A 25,169-nucleotide genomic window follows, 5' to 3' on the forward strand; every position below is an offset into this window, starting at 1 on the left:
TCCAAGGTAAACTTTCCATAGCGATCTTCAAACCAAGCTCAGCTGACAGGTTTGGTGACCCCCTCCCTCCCGCAGTCTGAAGAGTTCCTATATCGTCCCATCTTCCAGTCTTTCATTCTTAAAACTGCAGTACAGGGGAGAAAATGTTTTGGTGACTTTCAGCTAAATGAAAAAAGATCCATCTGTAAGAAAGGTTAAGTATTATAAATCACAGCTCTGAGATTACTGTTGCAAGTAATTGTAGGGAGGAACTCCTCTTTTTCCCTCACACATTATGTACTTTCGTTTCTCAGCCATGATCTAGTCCATGATCTTCTATTCGATGTATTTCAAGAGTGTTATTGCAGTGCATGCAGTTATAGGAACCACCCCTGTCTTGTTCTTGACATCTGAAAAAGCCTTACTATAGTATCTGAGTAATTTATTTTAGACTTATGTGCCTCTAAAGTCAGATCTGCTCATCACTGTTAATGCCTACTAATTTGTCTCCTTTTCCCATCTTTAAGCTAATGTTTTATTTTGTTCTATCTGCTACCTACTTATGCCAGTGATGATTTTTATTATTGGTCTGGTCAGTAAATTATTTTATTTTCAAACCAAGTGGGTCTAATACACCTGTTGATATACTATCCCTCCTATCAAAGTGTTATTTAAAAAATAAAATTCTTTGACAGTTTTGTAGCTTTATGTTTTTGTATTTAAAATATCAAATAGCAATTTAGTGTTTGAATAGTTTTATAATACAGACAGGCTGTTTCTTAATTAGCTTACATACTGCTGCAATTCAGAAAAAATTTATCCAGTGAACAGGATGTTCAGAAGTAACAGTAACAGTGCCCTGTAGAAAAAAGAGCAAGACATTAATTTAAAATGTATTTGAAAAAATCTGCAATACTCTAATTCTTCTTCAGTACAGTTCTCCCTGATGTTGACAATTGGGAAGACCAAGAGATCAAAATAACTTTAAGATAGTGAAGGACCAAACTGAAAACTATAAATAAGGTCTCTCATGTGAGAACTATATTTTGTTACTTGAGGTGCAGTTGAGAACCAGAACTTGTATTTTGCTTCATTTTGATTTACAGGTGTGTTCAGCTGAAAAATGCTGGTTCAGAATGGTGGTCATAAACAGTTTATGAATATGTTTAGCCTAGGTCGTTTCTAGTTACGGGAACAGTGAGATTTCTAAAACAGTCTTTGAGTAAGATAGTAGGACAGTACTTTTGCAGTATTAATATATTGGTAAGTTTGAGAAGGGCTATATGAAATGGTTGCTTGTAATGGGAAATTAGACTTGATGTATTCACTGTTGTCCAGACTTGAACTTTGAACACTCCGATAGAACAGAGAATAGGGAAGTGACAGTCAGGCCAGATGCATTAAAGTGAAAATTTTTGAAGAAATTATTTAAGGTAGCCCATAGGGTGGTAAATGAGTATAATGCTTCAGCCTGATTTCTGCTCATTAGAGGAGTGCTGCACACATTGTATGAAAAAATAATTCGCAAAGAATTTTGTTACACCTTTTATGTATCAGATCAGGCCAGTAAGTCATGGAGGAACATACAGCAACTTCGATATGTTTCACTACCTTTTTAATTAACTCCTATTGGTAAAACTGGCTTGTTTCATTAGGCTGCTGCATTTAAGGCTCTTTATTAATACTACAATAGTATAAAAAATAAAGGGGTTAGCATACCATTGTGAATAATAGAGAGGTTCATTCTCACCAAAATGAAGTAAGGTTCTTGACTGATAAGATACCTATTGTGAAAACTGGCAAAATGTAGATTTAATATTGTCTGCTCTCTATAAAGACTGGCTGTTGCTGTGTAGTCTGGGATGCTTTCAGTGAATGGGAAGGTTACAGATTGATGATAACAAATGGTTAGTCATCAGTCGTCTTCTGGTGGATGGCCTTCAGTTTAGTGTAGATGAGTGATACAACAAACTTATTGCTTATTACAGAGTTCTCAGTTCTTGTTACAGAATGATTGTGGGGAGAGATAATTTTTAATGAAGTTTTCATTTCCCCTGTAACTGTTGTCTAAACTATCATAAAACCTGCTATATTGAAGTGGAAATATCTTTTTTTTCCCCTATATTCAGCTTAATTAAAATAGAACTAGTGCAATTCTTAATAAACTGGGAAAATAAATGCATGAACAGCATTAAAATATTAAAAAAAAAGCAGAAATATAAGTTTAAATATGAGAATTTTTTTTGAAGAGTGACTAGGGAGCACAACTCTGTAGAAAGCTCTCAGTACTTTTTGGAAAATCTGACTCTGGTTCTAATGTGAGATCATCTGTGAATAAAGTGCAAAATGCTGTTAGGACAATTGATAATATGTGTAACTTGCTCTTGTTAATCACATTTTTCTCTTTTCATAATGCAGTTCCAGTGAGGCTTTTGGGTTAGAAATTCAGTTTTATATTATTTTAACTTGAAAAGCTGTAGTAGTAGGATTTATTAGTGGGACAGTCTTTAATGCTGAAGTCTGTCATGTATGCTGCCTTGTGCTTTTTAATGATTTTATCAATGTGCTTCAAATACTGATATTCTTGCTGGCTGGCTGGCAGCATGAAAAACTGAGAAGATTTACATCTCAACCTTTGATGTTACAAAAATAACTCAATTGTCATGATTATAGTTTATTATTTGCATTATGTTGGCATCTAAAAATGTCTACTGTGATCACAGCTCTATGATGTGTTTTAATGCATGTAATAAGTAAAATGTCCGTACACCAAATATTTTACACCGAAATAGAGAAGACGGAAAAAAGACAGACAGAACTATTGCTATCCTGAGTCTACAGAAAAGAAACTGGGGCACAGTGTGTGGGAGTCCTTCAGGAACTATAAGCAGCAGGGATGACTTTCATGTGTTAGTCCAGTGCTTTAACTGCAAAACATCTGTCTTGTTATTGTTGGATGGTGAGGTTTGACAGGCAGCCACTTAATTTGCTATTTTTTAACCAAGTTTTTATATTCCTGTTATTATTTGTAATCACTTCTGTAATGTATATAATTGCATGGTTGGAGTTGCAGTGTGCTCAGCACTTAGGTCCTGCTGCCAAACTATTTGGTTGGTTTGGTCAACTTAACAGGTCAGTCAAGCTTTGATCTGACTTCATGTGTAAAATCTCAGCAATGTTTGCCTACCTTTGTAAAGTGGCTTAAGATCTTGCTGGTTGAAGAGCACTCATTAAGAGCAAGGTGGACAACGTTATGGTTACTTTTCAGAAATAATTGTACAGCAATGATTATAGGGTAGGAGAAAGGTTTTGGAATGAGTAAAAACTGGAGTCAGCTTCTCTAGTTTTTAGCGTCACACAAAGGTATGGCTAGCTTGCTTTACGTTGGTGCTTTGTGTAGCTTCACTGTTAGGATTAAAGGCTCTTTAGTGTCCCCATCTAGTACAGGTGGCAGACTGCACCATCTTGCATCACATGACATAATTGCAGCTTCATAGACCCACGCTGTTCAGGTCAGGGTTGTCTCTGCTTGTTGAAAATCAGTTGTTGTCAGACATCAAGTCAGTGCGTCTCTGAGGGCTTGTAAGGCTGCCATGTCTCAATCCGAATTAATGCATTTAACTAAACTGAAGAGAGAAACCTGTCAGAAGTACAGCCAAGGAAATCTAAGGTGTCTTGGTACCTGAAGCCTGTGTTTTTCTTTTCTCCCTCCATTGTCACTCTGTTATTGATATAGAAAATATGACAGCTGAAAACATAATCACTTTTCCTTGTCTCATCTTGCAGGCCGAAACAACAACAGAACAACTTTTCCTTGTTTCCTTCTACCAAGGGCTGGAATTTCAGAGGGGTAAGTTTGGTGTTGTTTTGTTCATACTCTGTAACATTCCCTTCTGCTTCGTTCTGTTGTAGTGTAACTTTGTCGTTAAAACATGATCTGCAAGTACTAAAGTTATGGCAAAACAATTATAAAATGGAACTTTTAATTTTGTGACCTCCTAAAAGGCTGTCTAAAAACCCAGCTTTTGTTTATGTGATTGGCAGACTTATTATGAGGGGTGGGGGAGATAATTTCATGTAAGCGGGTTGATGTTCAGTGTGATTTAAAAAAAAAAAGAATTGCTGTGTTTTCATATCTGAAAATAAATTAGCAAAACTGAACTGATATGTACTGTTTAAGTGCTCGTTTAATCTAGATATTTGTAAAGTTACTTACTGAAAGCATATATATGTGAATTTTGCAGAAGTACAGTTGGAGAATGATAACAAAAATTACATGGATTTCTTCCAAGGCAGAAGGGACTAGGTTTTATTTCTGTTTGTTTGGCTGAGGAAGGAAGTACGGAAGCATGCGTGTTCCCACAGTAACTGAGTGAAAAGGTACATGAAAAAAGAAAGCAAGTGAAACTGAGAACCATAATATTTGCTGGTGGTGTCAGAAGCTTTTTATTTGTGTCTGCTTCAGGTTTCAGAGGTGTACTTCTGCAGATTAACTCTTTCAAAGGGTCGTGTTGTCCCCTCTCTGTCCCCTATGACCAGTGAAGCCTTCTACACCATGTGTTGAAAAACTTAATGTGATGATGGTGGTGTTCAAATGGCAATGGTGTGTTTGCCATGTGTGTAAGTACTGTGGCTTGGGATACAGTCTAGGAGGAGCAGTTGTCACTGCATATTTTATCTAAGTCGTAGTGTAACTGCAACCTTTAGGTCAAAGGAAGCTCTTTTCTGCCTTGCAAACTTCATTTGGTATAATAAACAGTAAATCACCGTTACCTGTAATATGGACTGACTTATACTGAATCTAAAGCGTTCAGTTTTGTATTCAGGAAAGCATATAAATTTGTTTTCTCTGGACTTCTTCCAACAAAAGATTTGAGTAGAAAGACATTGCTTAAATGCTTTGCTGAAAGGGTAAATGGCATTGATAGGTTTACTGGTCTGTGTTGTTCATAATATGGTAAACGTTGTTAAAACGAAAAATATTTTTCACAATATCTGATACTGACTTTTGCATTCTAATTTAGTATTTTAAATAGAGCATCCACTATTGTTTACTGTGAGCTTTTTATTTTCACAATCTATTTCTTGCATTGCACCACAAAACTATAGGGATCAAGTTGTCAGCATTACTGAGAAAATAATTCCCTCACAACAGCATTGTCAAGAATGCAGGGAAAATACTAACAGCCTCTAATCTGTAGATTAATTATAAATTTCAGAGTGGGTTTAAAAGTAAAATTGACTCTAGTATTTCTCCCAATTCTCCACTATGCTGGAAAAGTAATCGAGGAAGAAGGAAGGTATGAAAGTATTAGGAAGAGTGTTGTAGGTATGAGTTGTAGCTGGAGAAACAGTGATCCCAGGTTTGGAGAGCAATAGCTCAATGGGAGTAAGGGTGTGGGGTTGGTAAGTGTGGCGGCATGAAGTCAGTGATCCAAGCTGCATGGCAGAGATGGTGTGGGCTAATACACGAAGAACAGAGAACTGGGGAGTAAAAGACTTCAGAATCGAGAGGAGAAATCAAGAACCTGAAAGGAGATAGGAATAGGTAGTATTTATAGCCTGATTAGAGAAAACAAGCGGTTAGTAAAGGATCTTCAAACTGCTTCCTTCACGTGTGGAAATGAAGATCTGTGGGAGTTCCTTATTTTTAAGGAATCTCATGGGACACTAACACACATGTCAAGTTCTATACTTATAATACTTCATAGAATGCATACTAATTGGCAGTTGTAGCTAATTGATGTAATAGTTTATTTCAAACAAAGGAAGAACCTGTATCAGTTGCTCACTTGATCTCTTTAGATGCTCAACCAAGACAGTTGAGCACTGGACAAGAGAGCTAAGTCTCTGATGATGTTTGCATTGTGTCAGCATCAACTTTATTTTGATGGATGGAAAAATTGTGTTATGAAAAGCCCAATGAGCAGACTTGAAGTCACAAAGGTTTACATACAGGTGGTGAATGATAAAAGGTTAGCTTTGATGTCTTTTCTCAAACAGGAGTAAAACCTAATTGGGTAAAAGAACTAAATTAATGTTGACAGTGGAGCAGTGCCACGCTTGATCATAACAAACAAAACTCTGGAGCTGACTTATTCATAGCTATGTTTTTTTTTAAACTTCTATGCTATTACAGACTGTAATACAGGATCATATCAACAGTCACAAAAAATAAGAGAGAAGAAAGTGGTTAAGCACCAAATTTCAACGTTGTGTTCATGTACCTACCTCACTTTGCAGTCAGTTCACTGGTTTTAAATGTCTCTCTATCATGCTGATAAAGTGGGCGTGTTAAAGCATCCTTGAACATAAACCAACGTAAACCTCAAAGTAAGATAAGGAAGGCCCAGATGCTAAACGTTTACCAAAGAAACTCCTCTGCACTTCTCTTTTCCTCTCCTTACTTAAATTTATTTTATCAGAAGAAGCTTTTTTCCGCGTTGAACAGCTCTTCTGAGCCCTGTGGTTAGAGATCATATTTAATTATCTCAATGGGGATTTCCATGTCAAGATGATATCATTTATGTGTTTCTACCAATGCTGTCATTTTTAGATAATGGCAGCAGTTAATTCCAGAACTTTGGGCAGTGTTTAGGTATCAGTGGGGAGAAGAGAGCTTATTTTGATCTTTTTTTAATTTATTTTTTTAAAGTAAATAAATCAATCCTGGTTTAGGTTAAATTTAGGCTTAAAGTTACCAAGCAGTGCAATCTCTGTGCTATATGCTCCTTCTGCATATACATGAGGCATCAGGTTAATTTGGTCTTTGAGGAGATTGTATAGTCAGGTGTCCAGCAATAGGCTGTTTTAGAGAGACGGTATTTATAGTGAGAATTGTAATTTCAGAGGAAGAAACACAGAATCTGTGGAGACAAGAATATTGCAAACTGGAGGGACAGTGTAATGGGAAAACCAGAACATAGGAGATTAGGTAGTGGATGTGGTGCTTGGAGTAGAAAATGAATAAAACAAAGAGAGATACTGAATATAGGATTGGAGAGGGAAAGAGGGGGAAGCTGCAACTTGGGAAGAGGTTTAGTCAGGATGGGGAAAGCGAAGAGCCGTGAAGAGGTTTAGTCAGGATGGGGAAAGCGAAGAGCCGTGAAAGTTGTAGCGAGAGAGGGAGAGAGTGGAGAGCTATAAAGTATGGAAATGGAGGAAAAGCTAGTGAGTGTGAAAGCAGAGAGATGGAAGTATGGAGTGGAGGCAGAAGTCTTCTATAAAACACATCAGGTTTATCAGTTCAGCCTTTGCAAATACTGTGTCTAAGAAGACAAAGACACCATGTGAATGGGGAGCAATTTGTGGCCAGGGTTTGGTAAGAAGAGGCGTGAATATTTGATGGGACGGGGCAATTCAGAGGTCAATAATGTGTATAAAGAAGAGAAGAGCACAGATCTTAGCACAGAGATTGGTATTAATCCTATTTTTGCTCTCTCTTCTGGTTGCCATTAACTCTCACTCTTTTTCTTCTTCTCACCTCCATGCCACGCTTCCCTTAAAACCTTGATGCAGATAGGTGGCTTTCCTCAGCACCGCTGTTTGGTGCTTATACCTAAGAGACAGCAGTTTAATATGCTGCTCCTAGCGCCTGTGAAAATAATGTGTTATGTTGCCGTGTAGGGTGCGAAACAGTTTTGTTTAATAAAGCATCCCATCAAATGAGGATTACGTTTGTACAGTCATGCATGCGCAGTTAGAAGGTGTCAGGATTAAAGCTTCTGTGGTTGTTTGCTAGTTATGATACAGTCTTGAGTTACACACTTGTGTGCTTTTTTTTTCCGTAATAAGAGTAGTCAGGCTTATTTATCAGAAAGTTCTGAATTCAAGAAGACTAAGAATCTCTCCTGAGGAGTTTCAGATTTCAGCTTCTTTATCTGTCTCCCCTCCTGCTCCTTTAAAAATCACCCACTTTCTGTTTTTGCCAGCAGGATAATTTTTTAGACTGCTTTAGTTATGTGAATGGTGGGCTTGTATTACTGAAATTCTTTACATGATTTTTTTTTTCTAATGATGTATTTACATACATTTGCAAAAGCAGTGATACATAGCAGTCCCGCTGTTAATTTGATAATGTTTCAGATGGTTATGAAGAAACTGCCAGACAATCGAAAGAAAAGCAGTTGCCTGATTAATGAAGAATATTGGGGTTGTAGGCATAACTGAAGAGGATGCTGGTTTTGCCTTTGCTTATCATTGATATTTCTCTCTACTGTTCCACAAAGAGCTAGCATAATTTCCTGCATATTTTAAACAAACATCTGAACCATTATAATGGTTTCTCTACTTTTTTCTCCTGCACACCAAACTTGGCTGAAGAACTTCAGTGCTAAAAATAAATAAATAGTGAAATCTAAACCAACGTTTTCTGCTTGAAATATTTTGAGGCATGTGTTTGGTGTGCAGTTGCCTGAAGATTGAAGATAATTTACTGCAACTAGGCTTCTTCCTATTTTCTCCTTTTTTTGTTTCCTTTTTAGTTTTGCAAAGGCTTTTAACTAACCAAGCTGCAGATGCGGTCACCTGTGAGGAAGGCTGATCTAATTTATGAGAAGCCTCACATAAAAATGTGCCAAACATGCTGAAAGTCAATTTTAGATGTGTCAGTGGTTTCTTTACTAGTTTTGCCGCAAGTGTGTTTGCGGGGAAAAAAGTGTCTTTCATGCCAGATGGGAAGAATTCCACACTCTTCAGACAGTATTTGCAAAACAGTATGTTTATTTTGTGCAGGCTGGCAGACTTCAGTTATTCCCTTCAGGGTGCGTGAATCTAAACAAGATAAAAGTTGCTAAGAGAGTTCTTTCCTAGCTTTAACTTGATGATTAATTACATAAATTACATAATTACATACTACCGCAGAAAGCAGCTCTTTACCTTTGCTGAATTCCGACTGGTTTTACTTAATGTCTGTATCCACTGATACTCGTTTGCTTAAGCAATGATGTTACTCGTAATAGAGACTTATTAGAAGTGGTGTCAGACAGGTCTTTATTCATACTTGTTGAAGCAAAATTATGCACTAATGCCTCTAGATCAAATGTGTTTAAATACCATTATCTCATAGCATGACCAATACGATTTTAAAACACAAGTTATCATATATATTAAAAAGTGCACGTGGTTTTCTGTTGTTTTAATGTACTTGTATTTTGTATGCACAATTTAAATAGCTTCTTCCAGAAGAGGAAATAGAGGGGAAAAAAGTTTACTTTGTATAATTGAAAACATAGCTGTGAGTGGAATAATTATACCTATTTTGACTTAACAGTCAGAAACTGGTTCCTTCATGTGTCATAGAACGAATCCTCCACGTGGGGGAGTCCTGCTGGCATCCTTGCTGTCCCGTGCCTGCTCTGGTCCTGTATGCTCATCCATTTCCCTCTATGGAGAGTCCTTCTGTTTCTTCTAACCTCCTGCAGTAGGTTAGAGAGATGCTAGGTGGATGCTTGATCCCTGACCCATCTCATCCCCCTTTCTATTTGAAAAGAAAAAGTGCAAATTCCATATTCCTTTTTCTCCTTTCTAACAGATGATGTATTCCTGTGCTCCACTTGCTCCTTTTAGATCTCTTCCTCTTTCTTCTTCCAGTGGGTTGCAGGCTCTTCCGTTTCAGAGTTTAATTGCCCCAGCACTTCTTCTCTTTTACTGTCTTTGTCCAGGCTTGCTTTTATTCTGCCTTTGTGTAGGTGCTGTTGTGCCTCTGTCCAATATGGACCTTTCTTGGGCTGGAATGTCTCTGATACCTGGTGTTAGAAGTGGTAAGAAGCAATTCTGTAAGTCTTTCTGCTTTCATATATTGGAAGATGGGTTGCTGTAAACAGAGAGCCTCTATAATGAGCTTATAATGAGTTTCTCTGTAGCCTTGCAGGAGTAGGGAAACTTTACTTCAGACTGTTGATAGCAGCAGTGTAGGGTGCAATAGGAATGTTAAAAATTCCCTTCCATGACACAGAATTTGTAGTTCAGAATACTAGAGCTTAGAAATTGTAGCAAGTAGACTGCCTGGACGCTGATTTTTATTTTTAAAAGAGCTGGTTTTGATGTCTCTCTACTTCCTCTATGGGCGGAGTTTTAAATGTTTTAGCTTATTATTGGTTTTGTTTTTGAACAAACCATTGGAACTGTTGTTGATTAGTCACAAGACTAATTTCTCTTGGAACAGCAAGGTTTATGTTGGCAAACAAATAGAGATGCTATCAGAAATTCATTGTGTGGCATTTGCGTAACTGGATAGCAGTCAATTCCATCTGCAGTTCCAAAACACACATCAGAATTGTTATATTCTTAATGTATACACTGAATTTAAAAAGCAGTTCAGTGTGACTAGTTAGACAATTTTGAAGAATTCAAGAATGTATTATTCCAAACTGATGCTCTGACTCAGCATGGTTTAATTACCATGATAATTTCTATCCACAATGTGTGATGTTAGGTTAGTTATGTCAGAATGTTTTATTTGAAATTCCAACAAAACATTATTTGTTTGATATATTTGTTCTTATGTCTGTGATAAATGGCTGTATCTTCTTGTAGAATGAACGGGTAGTGTAAATTACAAGGTTCTTCACATACAGTACTTGAATGTGCTGGAGAGACATCTATGAGTTATTTATAAATTAGTTATAAAGGAGAATGATGCAAGCTGATCTTCAGGCTTTGCCAGGTTTCTAGTAGTTTGGGACTTGGGTAGAAAAACCTGTGCATGTTTTATGAGCTGTTATTGCTCATGCTATCAAGAGAGTGATGTAATGCTTACGAGTTTGCAGTGTTTTCATTAACTCAATTCAGTAGCTGTTTTATTAAACTTTCACAGTTTTTACATCTAAAATCATCTATGAGTTAAGTACATAGCCATTAAACCTGTCCAATTACCTAGTTTACAGGGCTACTTTCCAGTTAATTACATGCTAGTTATATAAAATACACTTTAGATTATATGTTTCTGGGGACAAAAATTTTGAGGTGTGCTTATAGAGCACTTAGTTAATGCATTCTTGAAATGAAGAAACTGTCATAGGCTTTTACATTTGCAAGACTTTTCCATCATTATTTATATTGTAAAGTGTAGGTATTCTTTTTATTAAAGCTCGGTTATTCAATTAATATTTTGAGTTTTTCTGATAATTAAAATACTGTGATATCCCCCATTTGGAAGGATTTCTTGTAATTTCATGTTATCTTTTCACAGAGTAGATATTTGCTTGAAAAATACTTTATGCAGTCATTCTGTTAACATTGTAGGGCTTTATTTTATGGATCTTTGTAAGTGCTTTGTAACAAGTTTATTTTTGTTCCGGGTGTGGTTTGTTATTTATAATAGAAATATTCTGTATATGCTATAAACCCATCATGCCAGCTATTTTGCACATACAAACAATACTGAGCTCGAAGCAACATGTGATAAAGCAGATAGGTCCAATTGTCATTCTCTTAGGCTAAGTTTGATGTTCTGTTATATAGCAGATTTCCTGTCTTTAATCATAGATTGGGTGTTACCTTGTACTCCTGCTGTCATTTACTGTTCTTTTCTTTGTTCAACAGCAGATGAACTTGACCCCTGTTCAATTTAACTCAAGCCAAACTCTGCCTATTTCTTTGTATTTGTTTCCCCCCACCCAACCAGTGGCTGCTTTTTGAGAACCCATGATCTGAAATTACTATGTCCTATGACTTTGTTTCAGAAACTTGTAATGGTTAACGGGGTGATGCTGTTGTCCAGCTGAACTTGATGCCACTTGGTCTGAGAAACCAGCATTTTGGAAACTATTTCAAACTATATTTTGGTATTTTATTGATCCTACACTATTTCAGATTAGCAATTTTATTTTAAAATGACTAGTGGACATGAATGGTTGTACGCATGGACTTTTAATGGCTTTGTTGTTTGTTTTTACTAGTCATGATGCTTGCAGTAGAACTTGGTGCTATTACAACCTGTTACAAAGATATGTTATTAACATCATTCTTTATTTTTTTACCAAATCAATGTGATGGTCTGTTGTCTAATTTCCTAGTGCTCATACTGTAAAAACTCACTGCTCAGTCTAGGTTGATGTAGAAGTTTCCAATTTGGCAGTGCTTAGATAATACTATTTAAAACTATGGAGTAAGTTTTAAATGAAAAGTAAATAAAAAGGCTACACATTTGGAAAAGGTTGCAAAAGCATCATTTGCAGAAACAGTTGGGAAATCCTCTGTGCTGTACTAGAGGTTTTATTCAAACATCTGCCTCTCCATCCCCAGTCCACAGGTTCTGATTTAGGCTGTCAAGTTGTACTTGTGACAGAAAGCTAAACAAAATTTTTTAAGGACCAAGAGAGAAGGAAAGCCTTCTGAAAACTTCAGAACTTCTGAAAGAGCTTATTAACAGTCCTCAAGAGCTAATGGAAGAAGAACAGGAAATTTGAATTCCCTCTGATGTTTTCAATTGGGAGAAGCGTTTTGAGTGGGTTTGTTGGTACTCTGTATGAAGACCGCTGTTTATCCCAAACGTAAAAATGCTTTCACAGCCAGCTTCGCTCCGAGACATCTCAGTCTTAGAATGAGTCCTAATTATTTTTAAACTAAACATGAGAAAAAGATTCTTCTTGAAAGCTAATGCTATTTTCTGTGGTTAGAAAAGCACACAGCAATTAAAAATTATGGCCATCTTTTTAAAATCTGACACAAATGCATAATAAGAGCAATATGATGGTGTCTTTTATTTATAGCAGCCTGGAAAAAAAAATTGTTATTACAGTAGCAACCGGTAAACAAGGTCTCCATTTTGCTAGATATCATGTAAACATAATAATAAACTATTGTTTCTCTAAAGAATGTATAATCTAAACTTTTCTAAGAACATCCTGTAACATTTCTTAAATAATACTAAATTAAATTTTTAAAGAAATTTCAGATCTGTTGAAGCTTTTAAATTCCACTCATGATGACAGATTTTGTAATTCCTGGGTTTACATGTTTTGAAATGGGATATTAAATCTAATTCAAGATGTATGAAGCATTGCATACAATATGATCCTAACACGACTTGAGGTAACATTCTAAAACTCTGTAAAATGCACATTTAAAAATATTTATTATATTGGGTTTTTATTCAAAAATCGTACACTGGTGCTGTCTCTCTCTAGATTGTGGTTAATTTAAAGCTTTTCAGAGAGAGTTAAATTTAGCATCCTTAAAACACTCAAAATGCACAATGAGAAAACAGATTCAATCTGTCTATGTGCCAGCAGGCTCCCTGCTGAATTTGGAAAGCTTATTTCTTTTCCAAGCACTGTTTCAAGTTTTCAGTGGTTCACAACCTTAAATATCCTTAAAAAAAGTAGCCTAAGTTTCAACAATCACTGTGTCCTCTTAGACACTTCCAGTCCAAAGCAGACCAGTAGCCTTGTGAAAAGGTCATAAAATGAGAGCAGTTATACCAATCGTAAGAAGATTAGATTGCATGCCCTACTGGAAGGATGCTAGGAGAAGATGGGAGAAGAGAATCGCAGTGCTCTCTGAGGGTGCTCGGTTGGGCAGTGACTGGTGCATTTTGGTGTGACACTTGCTCTTGGGCTACTACAGTCATATAAGCAGTAACAAAACTTGTTCTCACAACTCTAATATCTTCAGAAATCTTTCATAATCTGGGAAGTATCATCTCAGAGTTCTCCAGATCATTGTCTTTGGGAGTGTATATGATAGCTTGGACTATGGGAGATGGGACAGACAAATTTGGAAGTCTTGCAGAGAATCTGCTACCAGTGAGCACTCTTCAGAGGAGTCAGGTCAAGCCTCTGGATCTCTGCTTGATTGTAACTGCAGAATTAGGAACCAGTTGACACAGCCAGGCCGCTTCGTAGCACATGCCAGTTAGGTAGAGGCCAGTGTTCAAGCCCATGAGGCATTAAGCCAGGAATTTCAGTTAGATAAAATACAGTCAAAGGCAGTCCAAGAAGTGATGTCAGTATGTACCGTGAAAGTATCTTGCAGGGTGGACAAAAGCAGGACTGAAATCAGTATGTCATCTCTTTAGGATTGCTGTCATGCAAGCTTTTGCGTATTCTCCTGTTGAAATAAATCTTAAGACCTTTTATTGTCTTGTCATAATATTTTGTTGAAGAGTGCAGAACCTCTGTTACTTGTACAAAAACTTGAGCCCCCCTCATAGCTTAGTTCTTCAAGTAGTTTTCCTCATGCCACTGTCACCTACTGAAATGGATTAAAGCTTCAGAAGTTGGGGTGGTGTTTTTTTGGTTTGATTTTTTTTCCTGCAGGTTTTTTGTTTGTTTGCTTTTTTTTAAAAGGAATATTTAAGTAGGTTGATATCTTTTTTCTGAGTAACAGGATTTTTTTCAATAATTTTTTTTTTTGTTAAATTTCCTTACTTTTAAGAACTACAGAGAAGAAAGCAACAGTAAAACTGCTTTGTCAAGATCAGCCAGCAGAAGATACTTGGAAACTAACTGTGTACTGCCTGAATAAAGACTTATCCTGTGCTTGTTGTTACAAACATTTGACAGACTTTAACCTTATGTCACCCCTGTGCTTTGGACATTTTGCAAGTGAGACTGTTAAGGCAGGAAAGTTTCTCAAAGCGTTGTCAGATATTTTTTGAATTTAGAATCATAGAATCATTAAGGTTGGAAAAGACCTCTAAGATCATCGAGTCCAACCATCAACCCAGCACCACCATGCCCACTACACCATGTCCCTAAGCGCCTCATCTACACGTCTTTTAAATACTTCCAGGGATGGTGACTCCACCACTTCCCTGGGCAGCCTGTTCCAAGGCCTGACCACTCTTTCAGTAAGGAAATTTCTCCTAATGTCCAAAATCATTTAAATCATTAATACCCCGTGTTCATTCTTTCTTCCTGTAAACCAAAGTTATAGTAGTTTTTAATTCCTTTTACCCACAGTTTTGTGGATATTTCTGGCTATTTGATCCTGTGTTCATGATGCTATCTTGTTTAATTTCATGTTTTGTTACTGCATTGGACTCAGCAGCAGTGCTGTAGCTCACAGACACTGAATGAACAGCTTTCATGTGTATATATATATGTAGTTTGAGTTTGTCAATTACGATTTCTTGAGCTCAATCTTTTGAGGCAGTTGCTGCCTCGAATCTAGATATGATGTCTTGGATTTCCTTCCTTGGTGCTTGTGTGGGTGTTTACAATACATCTAAGTTCAAGCTGCACTTTCTTTCAGCTGGATGCTGTTGATGTTGCTGTCAACAAAGTACAGAGTGCCTTGGAGCTGACTGGTGCAAAGCTGCAGGGAAAAAACACAAATACAATGCTCCGAGGTTAGAGAGCAGTTTTTGCCATCCTGTTAATCTGTGTTGATTGATACAAGCTGGGGGGGGCAGACTGTTTTAAATGTTGTTTACTAGACTGATGAGAAGTCGTCTGGTTGGCCAATCTCATGCCAGACACTAGTCCGAAATCTGTGGTATCTGCCTTTAGGCTTCTTAAATTCCAATGACTACTGAGGCAGAAGGTTATAGGTGACCTAAGAAATTGCACAAGTGTGAATATAAAGAAGCATAGCAAGTTAAAGCATTTACATGTTGTGGTCTCCAGGAAATGGAGTATGGAAATCCAAATGTTACCAGGAAATCTGATTGATAAATGCCTGCCTACCTAACTTCACCTTTGGTGCAATTTAAGACCTATGAAAACCATAACACTTCAAAAACTTGCACCCCTATATTTGAGCCTGGGTGAGGGATTACCAAATTCTGATAGCAAAGGATTAGGATTTCCTGTGGTGGGGTGAAATATTGTTTAAGAAATAATGACAGCCTAATGACAAGTTAATAGAGAGAAAGGAAAGAATCCTTGAAAAAAATTCCAGGCTTATATATAATTCATATGGATTTCCTTCGAAAAATAAACTGTATTCTGCTGGAAGGGTCTGAAAAGAAGATGGCTGGATTTGGTTTTATGTCATCTTTAGGCAGAGAAGATAGGCCAACAGCATTTACAATACCCCAAAAGGGAAATACTTGAGTAATTTTTTAAAGTCTTGGCCTTAAATGTTTGCTTCCTGAAGATTCTTTCAGTTAGTATTTTCTGATTGCAGAAAGGTGGGATGGCTCTTATTGTCAAAGGAATTATTGGTTGCTGACTGATACCAGTTTCACCTTTTATCTTCTTCCACTAAGCTCAGCAGAAACTTTTTGTTCTAATTGAGTTTTGAACTGACGAGAGATTGCACCAGCTCACTAAGGACCTGTTTGCTTTAAAAATGAAGTTCGAATTGCTGTTAGCTTGCTACCCAAATTCAAATTTGTCTTGACATTCTTGCCTACTGGAAGTATGCAGAATTTTGCAGAACAACTCAGTGTCGGTAGATCTGAGCAAGTCACAAAATATTGAACAGGATAGGGACAGATCAAGAGTGAGGTGTAAGGATGTAGGGTATGTGAAGTAATTATCTCTGTGGGTGTGTATACAAAAATGTATTCATCTTACGTTATGTACTGAAAACTTGATTTCTCTGTATGTTAAAATGAAACAGTTGACTAATACATTCAGCTGTTTCTCTTTGTCCATTATGGATGCTTGCCTGAACTTTTCTTTTCACACAATTATTACTTAAGTCTTAAACAAACAAAAAAGTCTCTTTGGAATAGTAGTAGGAACATACTCAGTCTTCTGATATGACTAATGAATAAGTCTTCTAAGACCAGGAATCCACTATCTTACGAATTTATAGAAAATATTTTAAAAGGTAAGCACTCAAGAAACTTTTCGCTGTGTATTTGCAGTGTGTGTACAAAGGATCAGAAGAGTTCCAGATTTTACTTTTCCCTGTATTTGCACTTGCTCTTTACATTAGAGTCTACATATGCTTTAAAAAAGAACCAAACCTCATATATCTCTCAGTAGTTCCCTTTTACTAGTTTCTGAGGACAAGTTTCACTTGGCCAAAGTAGTTAATTCAGTTTGTGATGCAGGAAAGATGAAGGAAAGCCATTTGAGATCTCTCATTTTTACTTGCCATATCAAGCACTGTGTTTCAATCACTTGTGATGATTATGGATTCCATTTTTGGGGGTCAGTAGTCTGCATTGTTTTCTAACTAACTTTGGATAAGGGAAGTTGGTATCTATGTATGTCTAGATTTTGGAGAGGGCTGCTCAAATGCACAGTGAAACTGGTATATATGAATCATATGCAAATATAAATTTTCATATAATGTGTGGTAAGTTATGTATTTTGATAATTTGCAGATAAGCACCTCATGAAACTTGGCTTTTCTTACCTTGAAGTAATGTAACTTAGTATGATGGCCAAAAGAGGCAATTAACTGAGTATATATTAAAGGAAAATATGTACTAGAAAGTGCTGGTGACCTAGCTGGTGGTTTGAGAGAGACCACTGAAGACTCTCATGAGCAGGTCTGTCTCTCTCTGCCATTCTTGTCCGAAGAATGTTTTGGCATGCAGATATAAGAGCTCTCAAGGAAGCATTATATTTTACAGTTTGGATTACGAGTCTGGAACCTAATCCTGTAAGTTTACTGCCTTAAAGTTCTCACTCACATTGGTGGCCAGTGTGTATGTGTCCAGGGAGTCCTTGCAGGAGGAGATCCGCAGTTTTGAAATTTCAAGTGGTCTGGGAAATTTTATGTCATTGAGGTAGCAACAGTCTTACTTGATATTTTTAAGGCAGCAATAACTTTAAATTGAATGTTTCCTTGATGCTTAAGATAGATAGATAGCTTTCCAAACTCCAGTGAAATGAAGATTCACTGGGTTTCGTAGGATGCAGTTGCTAAAGGGTTGCTTATCTAGGTTGGTGGAGAATCAACAAAAATGGAGTTTCTTTCATCAGTTATATCGAGCTACCAGGGATAAAATCGAACTTTGCACTTCCTTGACACATCCTCACATGCAAAATTTGGCGCTCTGCCAAGCTCATCTTTGGGCTTTGATACTGGGCTGATTCTAAATCATTCTGTGCCGAGTTCTTGCCATTATGCCTGTGTTAATTTAGGAACTCCTGCTTAGTAGATCCCTTAATTTCTGAAATACTCTAAGTTTTCTGTGAACTAAATGTTTAAAAGTTCCACCCAGTGTCTACTAGCTGTTTTGTTTCCTGAGGCATCTACATTTGGAGATAGCTGTCTGCCCTTGACTTTAAAGCTTAATGCTGCTGTTTAAGACTGAGTTTTGCAGGTAGGAGGTGGACTGTGTTTCAGTTACAGAGTCCCAAAGCCCCCAGAGAGCTACCTATTACTTTAAAAACACATTAATGATGTGTTTACCTTTACCTTACCGGTACCATTCACTTGTTAGCAATTTTTAAAACACTTTTGTCTGTTTAAAATATTATTCGAAGCAATCTATGAGGAAAAACCACAACAGAGATAGACACGACAATACATATCACTCAGCTTCTGACACTTCTAGTCTGCTGCATGACAGGAAGCGAGAGCAAACTGTGTGGCTGCATGGGGAGGAGTTCCTGCCGAAAACTGAAGGAGAGACATAGGGACTCCTTTGTAGCAAAGACGTTTCACTGTCAGCTGAATATTAAGAAACCCCCTAAAATCTGAGTACAATACAAAGTACCTCATGGTGTGGTGTTGCTTTTTTGTGCATCATCAGGTAAGTGTAAATTCGGGATTGTGTTACTTTTTATTGTTTACGTGTGTGGCATTGTAGTAAGTTGAAATTGCACAGATATTGCTTCCAAGCATGCCAGGATTTAAAATTGGGTATTAATGAAACCAAAATGTTGCTTAGCAGGAATGTTTCCTTCTGTAAGGAAAGAAATTTGTTAAAAGTTTAGATAATATACTCTGGTATTCCCAATGGGATGGATGACAGTTTGTTTTTCTCTATGTATGGGTAGTTTATTGCTGCAGAATGGTGGTTTTATGTTTTTGGTTTTGCTTTTTTATTATACACGTGTAAACATCTCTGCCTCTGTCTCCTAGTGTGAAAATGAGAATTTCGGCTGATGCTAGGGTTTAAATGGGAACATTTATAGATATATGCATAAGTCTGTCTATTGTCAAAGTAAAAGTTGTAACAGATCCTATTTACAGTGTATTTACAGCATAATGATTCTGCTCTGCAGCATGTGTATGTGGTATCACCTGGAAAACTGGGTGCAGCTTTAGACATTGGTCTTTGGAAAAATGTGGACAGAAAAGTAGCAAGATTGATAATAACTGTAGAAAATACAGCCTATGAAGAAAGTTTAAAAGATTTAATGCTTGTTGTGTGTAGAAAAATTAAGACTTGATATGAGGTACAAGTGTACATTTGTCTCTGAGTGTGTGGGTACAATTATAAAGTTGGTACTTGTTCTCTATGTTTGCCAAGGGTAGCACAGGAGTAAGTGGGCTTATTTCATAGCAAGGGAGATTTAGGTTAAATATTTTGGGGGGAAATGCTTCCCGATTGTTAACGTTAATTAAGCAGTAGAACAGAGTATACAATTATATTATAAAATTTGTCACTTCAAACTCTTTAGCATCATGTAGAAAGAGCTGCATTGCGTACCTTGATCTATTTTACATGTTGCAATGGTTGGCATTTAATACTTGATTGTTCTTAATGATTTGTGTGGGATTTTGGTTTTGGGCTGCTATGTGAATGAGAGTAGCACATTAGGGTCACAAGTGCACAAATCTGATCTCTAACATTACAGCTCTAATCCCAGTTTGTAGCATCCTTCCACTCATTGGAAAACTAGAGACCTTCCTCTTACTTAAGAAGCAAAGTTATTTCAAAATATTTGCGTATATGTTGAATAAAACCATACTTTGAAGTTCTTGGAAACGTGGTAAAGGTGAGGGCCTGTAGTGCGAGGCAAGCAAGTCAGGGATACGTTCAAGGGCCTATATGCTCTTGGATTTGCTGTGAGAATGTGGCTTAAGTATACTGACGCTTAAGACTGGATTGTTAATTGGGATTTTTTTTTTTTAACTTTCCCTTTTTAACGTGACAATTTTCAATAGTGAGAGAGATGGTCTGTGATAAATTTATTGCACAGAATATTTTTAAGATGTTATCTGGAATGCTTTATGCAGTTCTGAATTAAATCATGTTTAAGAAAGGTAAATCACAATTGCATCAGGCTCGGAAAGTTTATTAAGACTGTCAGAGAAATGAAGAGCTATTCAATTAGTAAAAATTTAGCAGATGTTTGAATTCTCAGTTTTTACTAAATAGCTTAAGAATGGGACTGGTGATTACTAACTGCCATACTGTTAAATTGGTGTAGTCTTTTTGGATGTACTTAACACGCATATTTGCTGTGGGTATGTATTTTAGATATCATGCACTTGAAAATTTATAACAGAAGAAATGTAATAAATACCACAGTTTTCATGGAACACCAGGGAGATGCATGTTTGTGAAGTAAAATCACACAGATTGTTTAGCATATACTAATATTGCTGAGCTCACTTTGAAATCTTTTAAGTTGGGTGCAAATTCTGTCCCTGTTCTATATGCTCTGTCCAAAATGATTGAAGTCTTTATCTCTTTGTCAATTTTGGTTGAAGCTGGGCAACAAGTCTTACAAAAATGAAATAATTCAAGAATCAGGAATCACAGGGATACTGACCAATATCCCATAAGCCTTGTTTCCTGAGAAATGGAGCTAAAGTGCTTGTGTGTGTGTGTGTGTATATATATATATATATAACCCCCAAATAGATATAGCAACATGTAATTTTAGTACAAATGGTATTGTTTTTATCTGCAGAAAAATCCATTTTCGATGCAGCCATTTTATCTATTCTGTGTGATGCTGAAGAAGAGCACTTGAGGCGCTTAGGTCAAAAGCCATATGCAGGAACCTGTCTGTGGTTTTAAAGGTACAGCAGCAGAATGATGCTGAATGCAGGAGACTGGGGGAAAGCAGAGTAGCAGTAGAGTATTAGAACAATAAGGGAGTACTGCAGTTTATGGAAACATAAGCCAATTGAATGCTACGTGGAGACCCAGTTTATGGAAATTGTTTCGTTCTGCTGTATGTGGTTCCGGTGCTGTGCACAGCAGCAATCCTCTTTTACAATGAGAAGCTCCATTGGATTCTTAAAAACAAACGAACAATAAAACCCCCAAACCTCAAAAATAAATAATAATAAAGTGTCATTTGAATGAATCTGCTTTTCAGGTGAGAAAATTTCGTTGTGATTTTTGTTCCAAGAAAAAAAGCCGTATCTCCTACATACACAGATGAAGCAGTTTTGGAACCAGAAGTGGTGGTTGACAGCTGTGATTAAATGGTCAACTGCAGCAAGCGCAGGTTGTTGCTGTCCAGTCAAGAGGAAGTCCTCATGCCTTCAAGTGCACAAAACCTTTAGCGGTAGAGTTAGAGTATTAAAATAGCCTAACTCTTGATTATTCTTGCTTTTACAACTAGACCTATAATAAACTCCCTCAACACAAACATACAAGGCTAGGAACTGCAACTTCATGACATCAGCTTGCCAAAGGCAAAGGAATCCAGGCATTATTTGCACGCTGTTTATATTACTTGCGGCCACAAAGAACTGGATCTGACAGATCCCAGCAGAAAAGTGTTTGTGAGAAGAACAGAATAATCTAAATAGTGTATGGACTCTGTTAAATTGCATCTTAGTTTTTATTTATAATCTAGGTGAATTTAGAATCCGTAGATATTGATTGTAAGTGTTAATTAAAAGCATAACTTATGTGGCAGTCTTCAAGTTCTGACTGAGAAAGGATCATGGGATAAAGATTGCTGTTCACTCATGTAACAGAACTATGGAGAAAGAAATAAAAGTATGTAACTTACTTATCTGAATTTGGTTCAGACTTTATAGTAAACTGTGAAAAAGTTTCAGCATGTTTAACTCTCTGCTAGATTCCAGTGACTGATACTCTCCCCCATCTTCTGAAAAGGGGAAGGAAGAAGGTTAAATAAAGACAGAATAGATACCAGTCCTCGAACAAAGCTATGCTGATCCTTGTCCTTACAGCATCCCGTACATGCACACCCATTTCCTGTTGTTAATGTTAAACACATTGAATATAACTTTCATTTCATTGTTCACTTCAGTGTTCATTTTATATTACATGGACCGGAAAATCTCAAATCCATCACAGTAAGCACTGTAGAAATAAAGCTTGCTCTCTGTGCTCAGAGAAGGGTGAAAAGGAGCTGCCATTTTGTCTGGCAGAGGTGTGAGTGACTCCTCAGAAGTGCTCAGATACCTGAGTTTCAGTGGCAAAGTCTTAAGTGCCAGAGATGACCTCACCTCCATTTCGGAGTTTTCTGTTGTGTTGTAACAGACTTAGAACAGAGTCTGGTCTTTCATTTGTTTGTTTTGCTTGGGACATCAAGAACAAGCAAGTTGTGTTACTAAACCAACATACAAAGAGCCTGCCAGCTGAACATGTGCAGAGTGGGAAGTGGAACCAGCAAAGCTTTGTACCAGACTCAGTGCAAACTGTGCAGTCGGGTCATCTCTGACTGTTTCTGCCTCAAAAGGAATAAAGCTTTTATTTAGATTTTTGTGTCACTTTTGAGAAAAAGAAACCTGTAACGTCTTTGGTATTCTGAACAGTAGAGGGCAGCGGAAATATATGTGGAAACCAGTTTTATTATAAAACTAAGGCATTCTTGGTTCTCTTTAGAGCTTAAGCAAGTTCTTTTTGCCAACATGACATAAAGAACTGTGATATTGGAATGCAGGGTAACAAGTTCTGTTCTTTTTTTTTTTTTTTGATTTTGTATTAGAATTCAGTATTCTGAACTTAGGGTCCCAAAAAGCATGTATGATGCATCATTCAGCTAAAAAAAAGGCACTATGCTCTGGAAAAACTTGCTTGAAGATGCTGTTGTCTTCCCACGCCTTCAAGCTGTGGTAGGCTGTGGTATAGTGGAAAGAGGGCCGGCCTTAAAAGGTGGCAGGAGATTCATCTCTCTGAGTGAGCTTAAACTAGAGAATGAATTATCACTTGTTTGTGAAATTGTAGTTGGTTAGCTCTGAACGAAACTTGGGAGGAACACCATATTCAACAGGAAATTCAGAGGTTTCTAGCTGGTTATTGCAGACAGAGATGCTTACGTGATTAATATGACATGGTCTCCTTCTATACGGACTTCTTTCCAGAACTGGGCATTGTATCAGCCAGGCCAAAGTTCTTTTTTTTTGGCATCTGTACCTTTATTTCATCTTTGACACTTGAATGTCCGTGCAACAGTAATGTGATAAGATGGAAAATGGGTAATCCTACGTGAGGCTTATTCTTGTTTCAGTATCACGAGCATTCTGGCTTGAAGCTGGGTAATGCGACACCACTGCTGCTCTTCTAGTTCACTTTTGAAGTCTGCTTTGTCATGTTATATCCCACCACCTGTGGCAGGAAATGTTAAATTAGTGATTATTCGACTAACCTTAGGATAGAAGGTTATTAATCTTTTGCCTAGTAATTTTATACCCAATTTAAGTTGGATCCAAGGCATATTTTGTTAACTGAGTGATTACAGCAGGTGAGAAAAATGTTGAAGCATTTAGTCAGAATTTCCTCCTGTTGTATTAGGAAGACCAAAATGCTTACCTTCTACTCTGAAATACTTTAACTTTTTTGTTTTCTGGCTGTGTCATCTGTGAAACTTCTGGAAACATTTTAAATGAAACCTTTTAAATTAGTCTGAAGAATTGAAATATTTCCCTCCTAGTCCAGTTTGTCATTATTTCTTTTATCCTACCTCACTTCTTGCATACCTTTTAACATCTGTTTTGTACTATTTGTGCCTCATCACTGGACTCTGTATCCTGACTCTGAATCCTCCATACTCTGTGATATAACTAACTGGGAGCACAATACCTTTGAGATCATTTGAATGTGATTTGAAATGGAAACAGTGAAAACTTGAAACAGATCTTGTAACATAGAAGCAACAGCACCTCGAGGTTTTGGAGTCATTAAAGGAGTAAATCTAGTCTTGGCAAGTGGTATTTTTCAGGGCTTTTTAAGAGAGGGATCAACATTTTATGGATGGGTGTGGAAGTACTGACAAACTACAAAGGAAAAAAGATGAGAATTGTAGTTCTGAGTATTCTTTTGAACTTAGCAGCTTCTGTACATGTTAGGTATTTAAGAATTAGAAGGGTGCTTAGAATCGCTAGTATATTTGAAAGTATACATGGATTTTGCTGATGAAAATGATTTGCCTATCAAGAGAATTTAGAAGCTAACTGGATTTTTTGAATGTATGTTGTATAGAAACAGGGCAAGTAGAAATTCCCATGAAAGTCTGGATCATTGTGGGGTTTTGATGTCTTCATAGAAAGAAAATTGATAGTATGTTCCTGCCTTATTCCCAGTTGCTTAAACACCGACTGTGATTCCTAGTGCAGAAGGCCATCATCAGGCTTCCGACACGAAGGTTCCTTGTAGATTGAGAGAGGTCTCAGCTGCCTAAGGAGATGCTGATTGCTTTTTAAAATTAAAAAAAATCATGTAGTAGAGCTGCTTTTCATGCAGACACAGTCCGCCCTTTGGAGTGTGGCTTGAACCTTTTCTGGCCTATGACGTTTGACTTTTTGTGAAGTATTTGGTCTGTTTTCTCGCCTCCTTCCACATTAATCCCTATTGGATTTTATTTTGGCTATACCTCATCTTTTCAAATTGTTTTTCTTTTGGTTTTTAATTCAGTCTGATAGAGATACTGTCCTTTGGGTTGTCCTTGACAATACTGTACCATAAACTGGAGACAATCATAAAACCCAGAACAGTGAATCCCTTCCTGCCTTTTCCTCACCAGTAAAAATGATAAAAAATTTTGTTGGCTAAATGATTTTCCCTTTTCTGTATTATTGCAAATTTTGGTTTTGTTTAGTTTAGGGGGGGTTATTTTTTGATTAAACTCGTATTACATAGGACAGACTTAGCAAAAATGCAGTGTTTATACATTAATGAATTAACGCATTCATTGGGTCATTATTCATGACCCAATTTTCTTTCATAAAAGTAGGCAATTGATTAGGAAATCATTCACATATAGAACAGTTAGTCATAAAATGTTTACATTCATGCCTTTTTAGATGTTTTCCTTTGAAAATGCAGTGTGTGGTGATGTTCTATTATGAGAATTGGGAGTCCACAATTGCTGTCATTATTAAACTTTGCAAAAAATATGTTTACTTGCATTTTGCCACCTAGAAATCCTTTTAAAGAAACTTTGAATTATTGCTGG

At 36.9% G+C, this 25,169-nt stretch overlaps 1 protein-coding gene across 2 annotated transcripts in view; it reads left to right on the forward strand.

Annotated features, from left to right (window-relative positions):
* Positions 1-25,169, forward strand: part of ARHGEF3 (Rho guanine nucleotide exchange factor 3) — a 140,438-nt gene that overhangs the window by 42,858 nt on the left and 72,411 nt on the right. The window contains exon 3 of one of the 2 annotated variants that reach the window (XM_075159067.1): positions 3,766-3,829. In XM_075159067.1, the coding sequence (XP_075015168.1) occupies positions 3,766-3,829 (64 nt within the window). Of the gene's footprint in view, positions 1-3,765; positions 3,830-18,462; positions 18,587-25,169 lie in introns of those variants that run through there. The other variant, XM_075159069.1, reaches the window with a different exon arrangement.

This window comes from Calonectris borealis, chromosome 10 (assembly GCF_964195595.1).
Source record: "Calonectris borealis chromosome 10, bCalBor7.hap1.2, whole genome shotgun sequence".
Classification (NCBI taxonomy): domain Eukaryota; kingdom Metazoa; phylum Chordata; class Aves; order Procellariiformes; family Procellariidae; genus Calonectris; species Calonectris borealis.